At 48.9% G+C, this 12,636-nt stretch overlaps 1 protein-coding gene across 3 annotated transcripts in view; it reads left to right on the top strand.

Annotated features, from left to right (window-relative positions):
* The window catches only part of FAM135B (family with sequence similarity 135 member B), a 272,184-nt gene that overhangs the window by 88,486 nt on the left and 171,062 nt on the right, over positions 1 to 12,636 (top strand). For all 3 annotated transcript variants that reach the window (XR_003521467.2, XM_027602323.2, XM_027602407.2), the window contains one exon: positions 9,421 to 9,516. Coding sequence is in view for 2 of the 3 variants with exons in the window: in XM_027602323.2 (XP_027458124.1) it covers positions 9,440 to 9,516 (77 nt within the window). In the remaining variant the exon portion in view is untranslated. The remainder of the gene's footprint in view (positions 1 to 9,420; positions 9,517 to 12,636) is intronic.

Genomic DNA, 12,636 nt, shown 5'->3' with positions numbered 1-12,636 from the left:
TCCAAGACCCCCAGTGGATGCCTGGATCCACCTGTAGTACAAACCTTACGTCCATTGTGTTTTTCCCTGTACGTCTACACCTGTGACAAAGTTTCATGTGTAAATGAGGCACAGCGAGAGATTCACAGCAGTTACTAATAATAACGTAAAACAATGATAACCATGCTGTCATACAAGTAATGGGAATGTGGTCTCTGTCTTTCAAAATGTCATACTGTTCTCGCCTTCTTCTTGTGATGGTGGGATCTGGTAAAGGGCCCACATGATGAGAGCGAGTGAATGTTGCAGGCACTGGGACGGAGCTTTAGGCCACTCCTGACCCTCTGATGATATGTCAGCAGGAGGACCATCTGTTCCCAGACCGCGGTTGACTGCGGGTAACTGAAACCACAGAAAGCAAAGCTGTGGATAATGGGGGACCATGGTAGTCTTAGTATTTTCAGCAGATGTCCTCAGAGGCAACTGAGAACAGTCTAAAACATATGAGAAAATGCAAGTAACTGATGAAACATTTTAGACATATCACAACAAAAAGCACAGTTACTCAATGCTAGTTGACGTGGAGGCCAGGCCTCCAGGGACCCTGGACTTTAGAAAAGAAAGGAGGGAGGCCTAATGCTGTGCGCCTGGATTCTGTGAGCAGCCTTTTGAACTCCTGCTGGCAGTACTGAAGGCAGAAATAAAATAATGACCGATGGCTGCTGAGTGACGGCCCACCGGTGGGACCTGGCCGGAGTTTGTCAGACACATGGTGGTCTCCAGTCCTCAGCACCTGACGCTCTGGCTCACTCCCTACATCTGTGGAGAGACGGGGCCCTCAGAGGACTCAGGCTCAGCTATGATTCAGGAGGGGGAGGGGGGGCACTGCTCACGCAAGAGGGAGGTGCCCAGGACAGCCGGGGTGGCAGCTTTGGAGACAGAGAGAAGGGGTTGGATTTGAGAAGCTAACAGTGGTCAGAACTGGTTGCCTTTGAGGGTGTCTCCATCCATTCCTGCGGGTTAGAACAAAATACCAGTCTGGGTGGCTTGTGCATCACAGAAATGTGTTTCTCACGGTTCAGGAAGCTGGAAGTCTGAGGTCAGGGGGCAGTGTGGCCTGACGAGGGTCCTGGTCTGTTGCAGACGTCTTGTGTCCTCACCTGGTGGAAGGGCAAGGGAGCCTCTGGGGTCTCTTTTGTTAAGGACACTAATCCCATTCATGGTGGCTCCACCCTCATGACCTCCTGGCCTCCCAGGAGGGAGTGAAAAACTTCACTTTGGGGTTAGGTTTCATCATATGGATTTTGGGGGACCCAGGTATACCGCAGCAGCGGGGGAAGGGGAAGGGAGGACTACAAGCTGATGCCCCGTCAACACCAGACAGCTGGGTAGGTGGTGGCCGCCTTCGTCAGCTTCGTGCCAGTTCTCAGGCCTCCAGCGCAGGGAGCGGAGAGTCCTCTATCTCCTGGCCCCATTACCAGGGCTGTGGCTCTCTGGAAGAGACAAAACAAGGATCTTCTCCCGCCCACACCATGAGTTTTGCGTGTCTTTGAATATACCGTTCTGGATCAGACTGGCTTACAACTGGAGGGAAGCAAACACACAGAAAGAAAAAGCTCAATGAAATCTGATGATGAAAGAAAAAAAGCAAATTCAAAATGAAGCATTCCTACAATTAACTGAATGTGTTAACAGTTCTTGGTGACTTCAGCTTTATGTGTCACTGGAGGGCTGGGACTAACGTGTGTTGTCAACCTTCTGTGTCACCCCCGGGGGTAAAGAGTTATCTCTGATTTGCAGAGGGGACAACTGAGGCTTGCAGAGTTTTGCCACGTGCAGTAAATTGTAGAACAGATATCTGGCTCCTGGCTTGTTTATCCCCACACCTGATGATCCTACACACACACACACACACACACACACACACACACACACACACACACACACACACACACACACGTGTTCACTGCCCTGAAGGCCCTGTTCCAGACGCCATTCAGAATTGCTGCTTTCTGCATGCTGATTGCTATACCCAGACCACTTTATGAAGCTCTCTAAGAAGAGGAGCTTCATTTCTGGAAGAGAAGCCTCCAATATTTCTTCCCAGAGGGGCTTCCTTGCCCTCCGTAGGTCACACGAGCGGACAGCAGATACATTTCTCTGGTCTCTGGCTCAGGACTTGGCTACGAGCATGGTTTTCCCTTCCGAGCTGGCATGAGAAGCAGGTGCCTCGGGGTTCCCCCTTTAGCACGAGTGTTCCTCAGTCCTATTCCGAGTCTCCTTAGGTCTGGGTGTCGGACCCAAGAACCTGTTTTTGTGTGTTTCCTAGGTGGTTCTGTGGGGGAAGGTCCTCGTCCCCAGTGTGGAGGAAGCCTGGACTATCCACAGTGTGATCCCTGCCGTGCTGTGGACGGAGAGTTTAGGATAACGTCCTGTCCTGGCCCTGCACGTGCTCCTCGTGGACACCTCACGCTGCGCGTGTCACGTCCCATGGTCAGAGCCTGGTGCCAGTCCTCAGTGATGGGCAAGGCTGGAAGGGCTCGCCGGGCCGGCCTTGTCAATACCTGTGATCACAAGGAAGACGCTCTCTCCCACAGAATGCACGCCTGTGCTCACACTCCATGGTGCAGCGTGTGTTTTGTGTTGCCCTTTTCCCTCATTGAGATTGGCCTCCTTTCCGCACTCACGCTCCGACTGCAGCTCTGGTTCCCGATGCCGTCCTGTGTTCATTAATTCCACGTGCATCTGTGAATGTCTGCGGTGTCCCAGCCGCCGCGGGAGCCATGCAGGGCCCAGAAAGCCATAACTAGACATGACTCCTGTTTTCAAGGACCTTAAACATCTCCGTCCTCCAGGAAGAATAAGTAATGTGTTTATTTTTCCAAAATAGTTTTTGTTCCTTACTTTAATAAGACCCTATTTGACACCAAAAACAGTTTCATACTTTTTATTTTTTTTAAAAAAGATTTTATTTATTTATTTGACACAGAGAGAGAGAGAGATCGCAAGCAGGGGTGGGGGGGCAGAGGGAGAGGGAGAAGCAGGCTCCCGGCAGAGGAGGGAGCCTGGTGTGGGGCTTGATGCCAGGACCCTGGGATCATGACCTGAGCTGAAGGCAGACGCTTAACCGACTGAGCCACCCAGGTGCCCCAGTTTCATACTTTTTAAAAATCCCTTTCGTTAGTTACCTTTGCATATCATTCTCTTGGTTGATTTTCCCTTGACATACAGGTGTGGAAATCCGGGCTCAGAGAGGCCACGTAACGCATGTAGTGGGTAACTCCGTGGACATTGGTTCTGAGATAGGGCTCCCCGACTTTGCGGCCTGATGCATTCTCTCCTCTGCTGTCTTCTGAACCTTACAATTTCTTCCTTGTTAATCCGAGCTAAACATGGTCTGCCCGGGGATGATGCGGTCTCACGACATCGAGGCTGGGAGGGAATTTCATTGCCACTGAAACCCAACATAGGGGCCTGGGATCCCTGAGCAGCGGGGCCCCTCCTTTGCCCGGACACCCCCAGTGATGAGAAGTTCATTGCTTCACGAGATGGGCCCTTCCCTCGCGGGGCAGATGCGATGTGAGAAGTCTCCCAGAAAGGGCAGGCCTGTGGGGGGTGCCTGATAAAGATTGCTCTGAATGAATGCAAAGCAAAGGGGGTGGCAACTCCAGTGTGTACTAGTCCCGCTCCGCCTCCTGGGATAAGATTAACAGTCGCCAGCCTCTGTCGGGGTTCATTCTATGCCAGGTTCTAAATGCCTTATGTGTATTAACATTTTTCATTTAACAACCCCATGAAAGAAAGTATTATGATGGCTCCCGTTTTTCAGAGCAGGAAGATGAAGCCCAGTGAGGGCAGCAGCAGGTCCTAGGTCACCCGGTGTGGGCCCAGAGCACCGGTGTGTGGTGCCCTAGAGACCGACGCTGTTCTCCCTGACCCGCAAGGAAGGCCGCTCTGAAGCTTGTGTCCCGTTGTCTCTGCCATATGCATCAGGGGTCCCTCACTTACCCTCACCTTTCTCTGTGGGTGCCCGTCCCTAAATCATGCTCGCCAGGTACCAGGTGCCCCCACCCAGGTGCAGGCTCCTGGGGGAGGAGCCTTACTCCCTTTTGGGGGAATAGCAGGGCAGGTATGCTGACGCCGGGTGGGCTGAGGCCCTGACGACCTGCTGGGGGGCTCTCCTTGCTTTTTGTTTTTAGAGTTTTTATTTAAATTCCAGTTAGCGAACGTACAGTGTAATACTCGTTTCAGGTGCGCAACATAGCGATTCAACACTTCCCGTACAGCACCTGGAGCTCATCACAGCCAGAGCCCTCCTTAACCCCATCCCCTATTTCCTCCATCCCCCACTCATCTCCCTGCTGGTGACCACCAGTTTGTTCTCTAGAGTTAAGAGTCTGTTTCTTGGTTTGTCTCTCTCTCTTTTTTCCCCTTTGCTTATTTGTTTTGTTTCCAAAATTTCACATACGAGTGAAATCATATGGTATTTGACTTTCTCTGACTTACTATGCTTAGCATGATACTCTCTAGCTCGGTCCATGTCATTGCAAATGGCAAGATTTCATCCTTTCTGGTGGCTGTATAATATTCCATTGTATATATACACCATGTCTTCTTTATCCATTTGTCTGTGGATGGACACTTGAGCTGTTTCCATTGTTTGGCTCTTGTGGAGAACACTGCTGTAAACATCAGGGTGCATGGGTCCCTTCTCGCTTTTCAAGCAGAGGGAGGTTTTCGTGGATGACCCTGGACCGGGCATGACCTCGTCACTCAGAAGTCTGCCTTCCCAGGGGTGCCTTCCCCGAGCATCCAGGACTCTTTCTCCCCATCCTCATCATGCTCCTTGTGATTGACACTTGATTGCCTTGTCCCAGTCCTGAGCATTGTGAGGACGAGGTCAGCCCCTAAGATCACGAGGCGCAGCACCTGGACATGCCGCAGGCTTTCAGGAAATGCATGTTGGGAGTTGAGCTTCTCAGGACCACACCAGATGTGGTCAAATGATTGCAATCTCTAGCTTTGGAGGTGACAGTGGTTGTGATAGGAGGTTAGTGCAGAGATGTCTGGTGTGCGTGGGGTGGGTATGGTGCCTGTGTGTGTATTGTGGGTCAGGTGTGTTGCATGTTGCATGTGGTGGGGTACGTGCCATGGGTGTCTCATGTGTATGATGACTGTGGTATGTTGGCGTGTATGTATTATGTGTGTATAATAGGTGTGTCTGCGCTTGTGTCTGAGTGTGCACTAGGTGTGAGTGTAATGTGAGTGTGGAGTGTACTGAGCATGTGTCATGTGTCTGCCGTGTGCATGTGGAAGGTTTGGGTTATTTGTTATGATTAATGGTGCACCCATTAATAGTCCATACGCTTTGTGTTTTGATAAGCCGATGAAATCCACCACGTGGGCAGCAGGGCTATTGCTGTGACCGCTCAACACAGACTGAGCCATTTGTATGTTTATGAAAACTGTTGTGTGGCACTTTCTCCCACAGAGCTGACATCGTCCTGCCTAATGGGACATTTTAAAAATAAAATCTGGCCTATATTTTTAAAAAATGCCTGTATTGTGTGCATATGCTCTACCCTCGTTTTGGGCACTTCCTGTGCTTTATCTCTGTTGATCATGAAAACCACCTTATGGGGCAGGTGCTCCTTTACTCCTGACTGCCCGAGGAGGAGAGCGAGGAACAGAGATCCAGCAAAGCAGCAGGTCCAAGGTCAGGCGGCTCCCAGGGAGCTAGTGATCTCAGGCCTGGGTAACTCTAACCTCCATTCTCTACACAGGTGGTTCTCGAAGGAGTGTTGGCATCAGCATTCCCTGGAGGGCATGGACGTGGATTCCTGGGTCTCATCCTGCCCTTACGGTTTCTGGTTTTGTGGGTCTGGGGTGGGACCCAGGACTTTGCTTTCATAACAAGTGATGCTAAGGCTGTTGACCTGGGGCCACATGTGTAGACCACTCCTCTGAATATGCTCTCTCTAGTCCTCAGATAGAGAGGGCAGAGGAGACTGTTGGGACCCAAGCCAGTGGTTAGGATTCCTGCAGATTCCTGCAATTTCTGCTGATAGGACCAAGTACAATTACCAGGAAAATCAACATGGAGGTGTTTGTTGTTGTTGTTGTTGTTGTTGTTTTTAAGATTGTATTTATTTCTTTGAATGAGAGAGAAAGAGAGAGTGGGTGAGAGAATCTGAAGCGGACTTTGTGCTGAGTGCAGAGCCCAATGCAGGCCTTGATCCCACGACCCTGAGATCATGACCTGAGCCAAAACCGAGAGTCAGACACTCAACTGACTGAGCCACCCAGGGTGCCCCATGCTGGAGTTTTAAAGCATATTTTACTTTATTCTGTGTATTTGTTATGGCAGTGTAGTTGATGTTACATTAGCTTCAGGCATGCAGCAGAACGGCTTAACAATTCTATACCCGACTCAGTGCTCACTGTGATGAGTGTGGTCACCATCTGTCACCACATGTCATGACAGTGTTCCCTAGGCTGTACTGTCCAGCCCTGCGACTTACTTAATTTATATCTGGAAGTTTGTAACTCTTCATCCCCATTACCTATTTCACCTGTCCCCTCTGACAACCACCAGTCTGTTCTCTACATTTGGGAGATATTTCTGGTTTTGTGTTTGTTTATTCATTTGTTTTGAGATTCCACATATAAGTGAAACCATCTGTTACTTGTCTTACTCTGTTTGACTTAATGCACTTAGGGTAATATCTGCTAGCCCCACCCATATTGCTGCAAACGGCAAGGTTTCATTCTTCTTTACAGCTGAGGAACATTCCGCTGCAAATATATGCCGCGCCTTCCTTATCCATTCATCCATCAGTGGACGCCTGAGTTGCTTCCCTATCTTGGCTATTATAAATAATGCTGCAATGAACATAGGAGTGCGTGTATCTTTTTGAATTAGTGTTTTCATTTTCTTTGGGTAAATACCCTGCAGTGGAATTACTGGATCATATGGTCTTTCTGTTCTTAATTTTTGGGGGAACCTCCATACTGTAAAACTGGTATTTTAAATGTGAGCTCATCTTCCTCATGGTCTAACTGGGTATTTGGGTTACAATGAATCACATGGCCTTAAAAAGGAACAGACAGCTTTCCACCAATAAGCTGTGTTCGCATTGACACGTTTCAGGCTCTAGCTAATTCGTCCTGGGCAGTAGGGACAGGAGAGCGCATCTTCCCAGGAGAAGACAGTGTTTGGCCGGGTATTCTCCATGCATTAAGTACTTTTTTCTTCTAAATACTAATTCCCCAGAAAAACACTGTCCCAGCCATTCTACCAGTAAGGGCCAGAGGTGGAAAACTGGCACCTGCAGCTCCTGGGTCAGTGCTGTTCTTCTGTAAGGCGCTGCTGTCTCCTGGGTGACCCAGGGCCCGGACTCCAGTGGAGATGTTTTATGCAGTGCGTGAAATGCGTATGAACCCCCCGAGCAGTGTTTGGCGTGCAGGAGGCTGGAACGTTAGTGTGTGGTGTTCTTGCTCTCCCTCTGTTCCTTCCTCTGTAACATCCTCCCAGAGTTGGGGACCAGGGAATGTCAGGAATTACTGACACTGGCAACCACAAGCAGCGGTCAGATGGGCTTTGCTGGCTCTGCAGTGTTTCAAGGATTGAGACTGAGCGCGGGGCAGGGAAGTAGGGAAGAGACAGCCATCCCTGTGTTTGACGTGATAATGAAATTAGGTGCAGAGTGGCTTTATTTGCTGGCCCTCAGTTCAGCTCTTAGAGGAAGTGCCTTGAGGTTGAAACCCGAGGGGTGGGTTTCTGACCTTGACCGGCTCAGGTGTGCACCTGGAGGGCTCTCCCATTAGGGAGATAGGTTTTCAGCACATTTTGTGAGCCACACCTCTCTGGGCGTGTGAGCTTGAAATTCCGTTTTGCGGGATTTATAGAGGCTGTGTTCTGGGATCTGCTGCATTTTAATCTGGTCAGCGGAATTCTGCATCTTCAGAAATATTTCCCTGCGTGGCACCCTTGCCAGAGCCAAGATGCAGTGTTAAGGCCACATTAATCTCTTGTGCTCTTATTCTTGGGAGCTGGCCTAGCAGGACCACACTGGCTACAGTGAGGTCATGCTCTGAACCCCAGTGCTGGTGTTCGGGTCATTGAAGCATCAGGGGAGCAGAAGGAAGAAAGGCTTTGAAGGGAGACCTAGGTGCCAGCTAGGAGAGACTGGATCTCCTCTTAGCTTCCGTGCTCCCTCTCTCTCATTCTCCCCTTCCCCAAGTTCATGCCAACTGCCACCCAGCAAGAACCTCCTGGCTCCCCAAGAACCTGCTCATTGCAAGTAATTACCTCCTGTCCTATGGGGACTCCTCCTAGGTAGCTTGTATCACCCCATTACACATGGTGGCAAACTGAGGCTTGGAGAAAGTGCGGAACCCCTCCAAAGTACACACCACTAGAGCATTCTAGATGAGGAAAGTGGGTCCAGATTAGAGCCTCTCTGATCCTTTTCCTCATCAGCATTATGGGGCAAGAACCTTTTATCACAAAATTCTTCTTGGACAAACTCAGGCAACTTACAGAAAATACTTTATGCAGCACCAAGAATATAGTAGGTGCTCCATAGAAATCAGTTTCTTTCCCTTCCTCCAAATCACTGGTGTCTAGACAATTTCATATCCTCAGAAAGTTCAGCCTGCTTTGAGTCTTTCTTCCCCTTGGTTCATTTCTCAACCTAGACTTGGACTATTTTAATTTTGTTCCCTCCCATCGTCCCCATGCGGCCCTCTTGTTATTGGCCCTCAGGTCTCCAACTTGGAAAATGAGCATCCTGTCAAGTTGGGTTCAACATCTGGGCCATGGCACCCACTCCCTCGGCTTCCTGTGCTCAGTAGAAAGCACATCTGGAATTGCCACTCCAGGTCCCTTAGCACTTTTGAGATGGCATTTATACTAACAACGATCAAGTCCTTTTCAACTACTGTTATTAATCATTATGCATGTCAGGAACTGTGCAAAGTGCTCTGTGTGGTAGACGCGTTTAATCTGCCCATCCTCTATCCGTTTTGTGCTATTATCAGGGTTCGTGTTATAGAGGAGAAGTTAAGTGACTTGCTCAGGGTCACGCAGGTGGAAAGTGGAACAGCAGGGACTCTTGCTCCATTGGCCATTGGCCATGTGCTCATGGCTGGGCAGCTGTTGCATCCACAGCATGGACAGGTAAGGAAGGGCATAGCCCTGCTTTAGGATTAGGATAACTAGGTCCGAGTCTGGTCCTTCCAGGAGTGAGCTGAGTGACATTAAGTGTGTCTTCTGTCTCTGTGTCTTTTCCTATAACAGGAACCCCTGAGTGATGACATCCAGTGGACCCACCATGCTCCCAGGGGTCAGGTACATTGGGTTCCCCTTGTGGAAGCCCAGGCTCTCTGTGTTTGGCTGATGGGATATCTCAAGCTGTTAATTTCTCTCTTGTTTTTCAGGTAATGAACCAAAAAGATCATGTCTGAAGTACAAGGAACGGTTGAGTTTTCTGTAGAGCTACATAAATTTTATAATGTGGATCTCTTTCAGAGAGGGTAAGTATGCATCACTATATCTATTGGTGTGTGCACGCACATGTGTATACAGTTGACCCTTGAACAACATGGGTTTGGGCTATGCAGGTCCAGTTGTACATGGATTTATAAATATAGCATAGCGCCGTGGATGTCATTTCTCTTCCTTATGATTTGCTCAGTAACATTTCTTTCCTCTAGCTTACTTTAGAGTAAGAAAGAATACAGTGGGGGCGCCTGGGTGGCTCAGATGGTTAAGCATCTGCCTTCGGCTTAGGTCATGATTCTGGGGTCCTGGGATCGAGCCCCACATCGGGTTCCTGGCTCAGTGGGGAGCCTGCTTGTCCCTCTCCCCCTCTTCCCAGTTCATTGTCCCCCTCTCTCTGTATCTCTGTCAAATGAATAAATTAAAAAAAAAATCTTAAAAAAAAGAAAGAATACAGTGTATAATACATTCAACATACAAAATATATGTCCTTGGCTGTTTATGTGATCAGTAAGGCTTCTGGTCAGCAGTAGGCTAGTAGTAGCTAAGTTTTTGGAGAGTCCAAAGTCCTACATGATTTTCGACTCTGTGGGTGTGGGTGGGTGGTGGGTGCCTCGAACCCCATTGTTGGTCAAGGGTCCTGTGTGTGTGTGTGTGTGTGTGTGTGTGTGTGTGTGAGAGACTGTTTCTCCCGGCAGGAGGTAGAGGTGGTAAGGACAGGTTGTAGGACATTTTAGATTAATGAGGAAAGGATTTTCATTATTTTTCCTGTGAAGTGGAACATCCAAAAGTTTAGTACAGTTGAAAATCACCCACATATTGACAGACTTGAGAATGCTCATTTCTCCCCTCCCTCCTGCACCTCCGTCCACGTCCTCTCTTCTGGGTTGCTCTTCCCATGACGTACATCGGTCAGTTTTAAAGGGAAGTGGATTTATCGGCAATGAAGCTTGCTTGTGTAGCTCTGAGAAAAAAGTGTGCCTGCGTCATCAATATTTGGAGCGCCCATCTCCCCAAAACTGCATGTCATAAAACCTGTGCCTAGATCTCTCAAGAACTGAAAATTTGTGATGTCCTCTTTAAATACAGAAGTAAAATGTAGTTGCTTGCGGTGTTTGCGGATGTGTTCTGAATTTGGTGTTGTGTATGTGTGATCTCAGTAGGTCTTCAGGATAGACTTCCCTCTCAGGGTCACTGCAAATAATAACCACATGGAATGGTTATGTGAAGCATCCAGTCCCACAGCAGGACTCTGTGTACTCCCAGTGGCACCCGCTGCTTCCCTGGGTTACAGACAAGGAAACCTAAGTTCATAGAAACTGAATTTGTGATGTGCTCAAGTTAACAGAGCAAAACAGGAGGTTTTCCATGTTGTGGAAAGCTGACCTTCATGCTCCAGAGCCAAAATACAACTCCAAGACAGAGTTGGGGATAAAGAAGAGCAATAGTTTTATTGCCGTGCCGGGCAAATGAGGCTGCTCATGGCCTTCAAAAAACTGCAAGGCTTCCCAGAGGAAGGGGCTGGGGCATTTTATTGGGAAATATAGGATCTAACTGGTTCTGGCAGGAACCGTGGATGAGCTGCCAGCCTCCTTGTTAGTTATGGGTCGTTTCCAGGGCTGCACTGAGTTCCTGAAAGGCAAGTCCAGGAAGGGAGTAGGGGAGGTTTGCAGAAGGGGGGAGGAAGGTTACTTTAAATTCGAGCTTAGCTGAAGCATCAGGGCAGCCATTTTGATTTTGGTTCAACTTTATGCTTTTAAGTGGTTCCATCTATTGGCTTGTTTTTGCTGCATAACGAACCACCCTTAACCGTAGTGGCTTAAAACTGCAGCCCTCCATTTAGCTTCTGATTCTGAGGGCAGGCAGGTTGAGCCTGGTCGAGTTGGGCAGTTCTGCTGAGCTGGAGCAGGCCTGGCCACCCTCACCACGGTTTGCTCCAGGACTGGGCCCTAGACTGGGAGGCGGCAGATAAGCCCTCCAAGCAGGAGTGGAAACACACACAACACAACGTCCTGCTAGCTAGCCTCAGACTCACAGAGGGGGGTTTCCGTGGCCTTCTGCTGACCAAAGCCAGGTGCAAGGGCAGTCTGGATTCAGGGCAGAGAAGTAGAGACCATCTCACACTTCTACCATCTGCCACCCGGGTCAGGCTCCAGTTTCAAAAGGATCGCTCTGAAGTTCATGCTTCTAGTACCTCTTGTATATGATGACCCCTTGTTACATGAGGTGTGATTCGGTGACCGGGCCATTTTAGTAAGTGACCTGAATCAGGTGGTGCGGGGCACAGGCAATGATCCTGGGGCCAGCTATGTTGCAGGGACCGGGCCCATGAAGGGTTCTGGTCGGGATTCTGGAGCTGAGTTTTGAGGAAGTAAAGCTCTGTGCATCCTGCAGAAGCTCATCACCATGGGTCTGCACCGCCTCGCTTGATCAGAAGTTGGGTGGTAGAGTGAGAAAAATCTGGGCTTGGGGCCCCGCCTCCTGAGTCATGGCTTGGTTTCTGCTTCCTAGAGCCCCTTTGGTACCCCCCACATTCTGCTGTTCACGTTTGAGAATGTCATGTGTCTATCATAGTGTTAGATACTTCTACTGATTATTTCCTAAATCCTCATCACCAACCATAGCGTGAGTGATAATATCTTTATTTTGCCTGATGGGTAACTTGGGATCAGGGTGGTGGAACAATCCGCACCTCTAACATGGCAGGGGGGGGATATGGGGCTGAGTTGCTTGTTTCTGTGATGTAAGCCTGACCTCCAAAGTGGGCTGCCTTCTCCCCAGGGCTGCACAAAACATTCATCAGGATGTGGGAAAAAAATATTAAAACTTCCACTAACATAACTGTTCTCATCAAAAATCAGAGAGAAATCAAGCTCCATTAATAATTAGAATCCAGGCTGACCCTGGAAATCTTTTGTGTCCATATGGCACACAGTCTTGAGTTCTACTCAGTAACTCTGGCCTCAAATAAAAGGGTGTCCCACAGCACAGATGAGTTGATGACATCACCCTCATGTTGCAAAATACTACAGTTTGGACTGGGCAGTTATGCACATCTGTAAATTGTTTTCTACTTTTAACTACACTAACCCCCCTAAAGTAGCAAGTGCCTTAAAAACAAATACTATAAAGCAATTATGAATTGAAGGTAATAT

Source organism: Zalophus californianus, chromosome 4, assembly GCF_009762305.2.
Source record: "Zalophus californianus isolate mZalCal1 chromosome 4, mZalCal1.pri.v2, whole genome shotgun sequence".
Taxonomy (NCBI): Eukaryota; Metazoa; Chordata; class Mammalia; order Carnivora; family Otariidae; genus Zalophus; species Zalophus californianus.
Note: the sequence above shows the minus strand (reverse complement) of the source record. Positions and strands in the feature narration are given on the sequence as shown.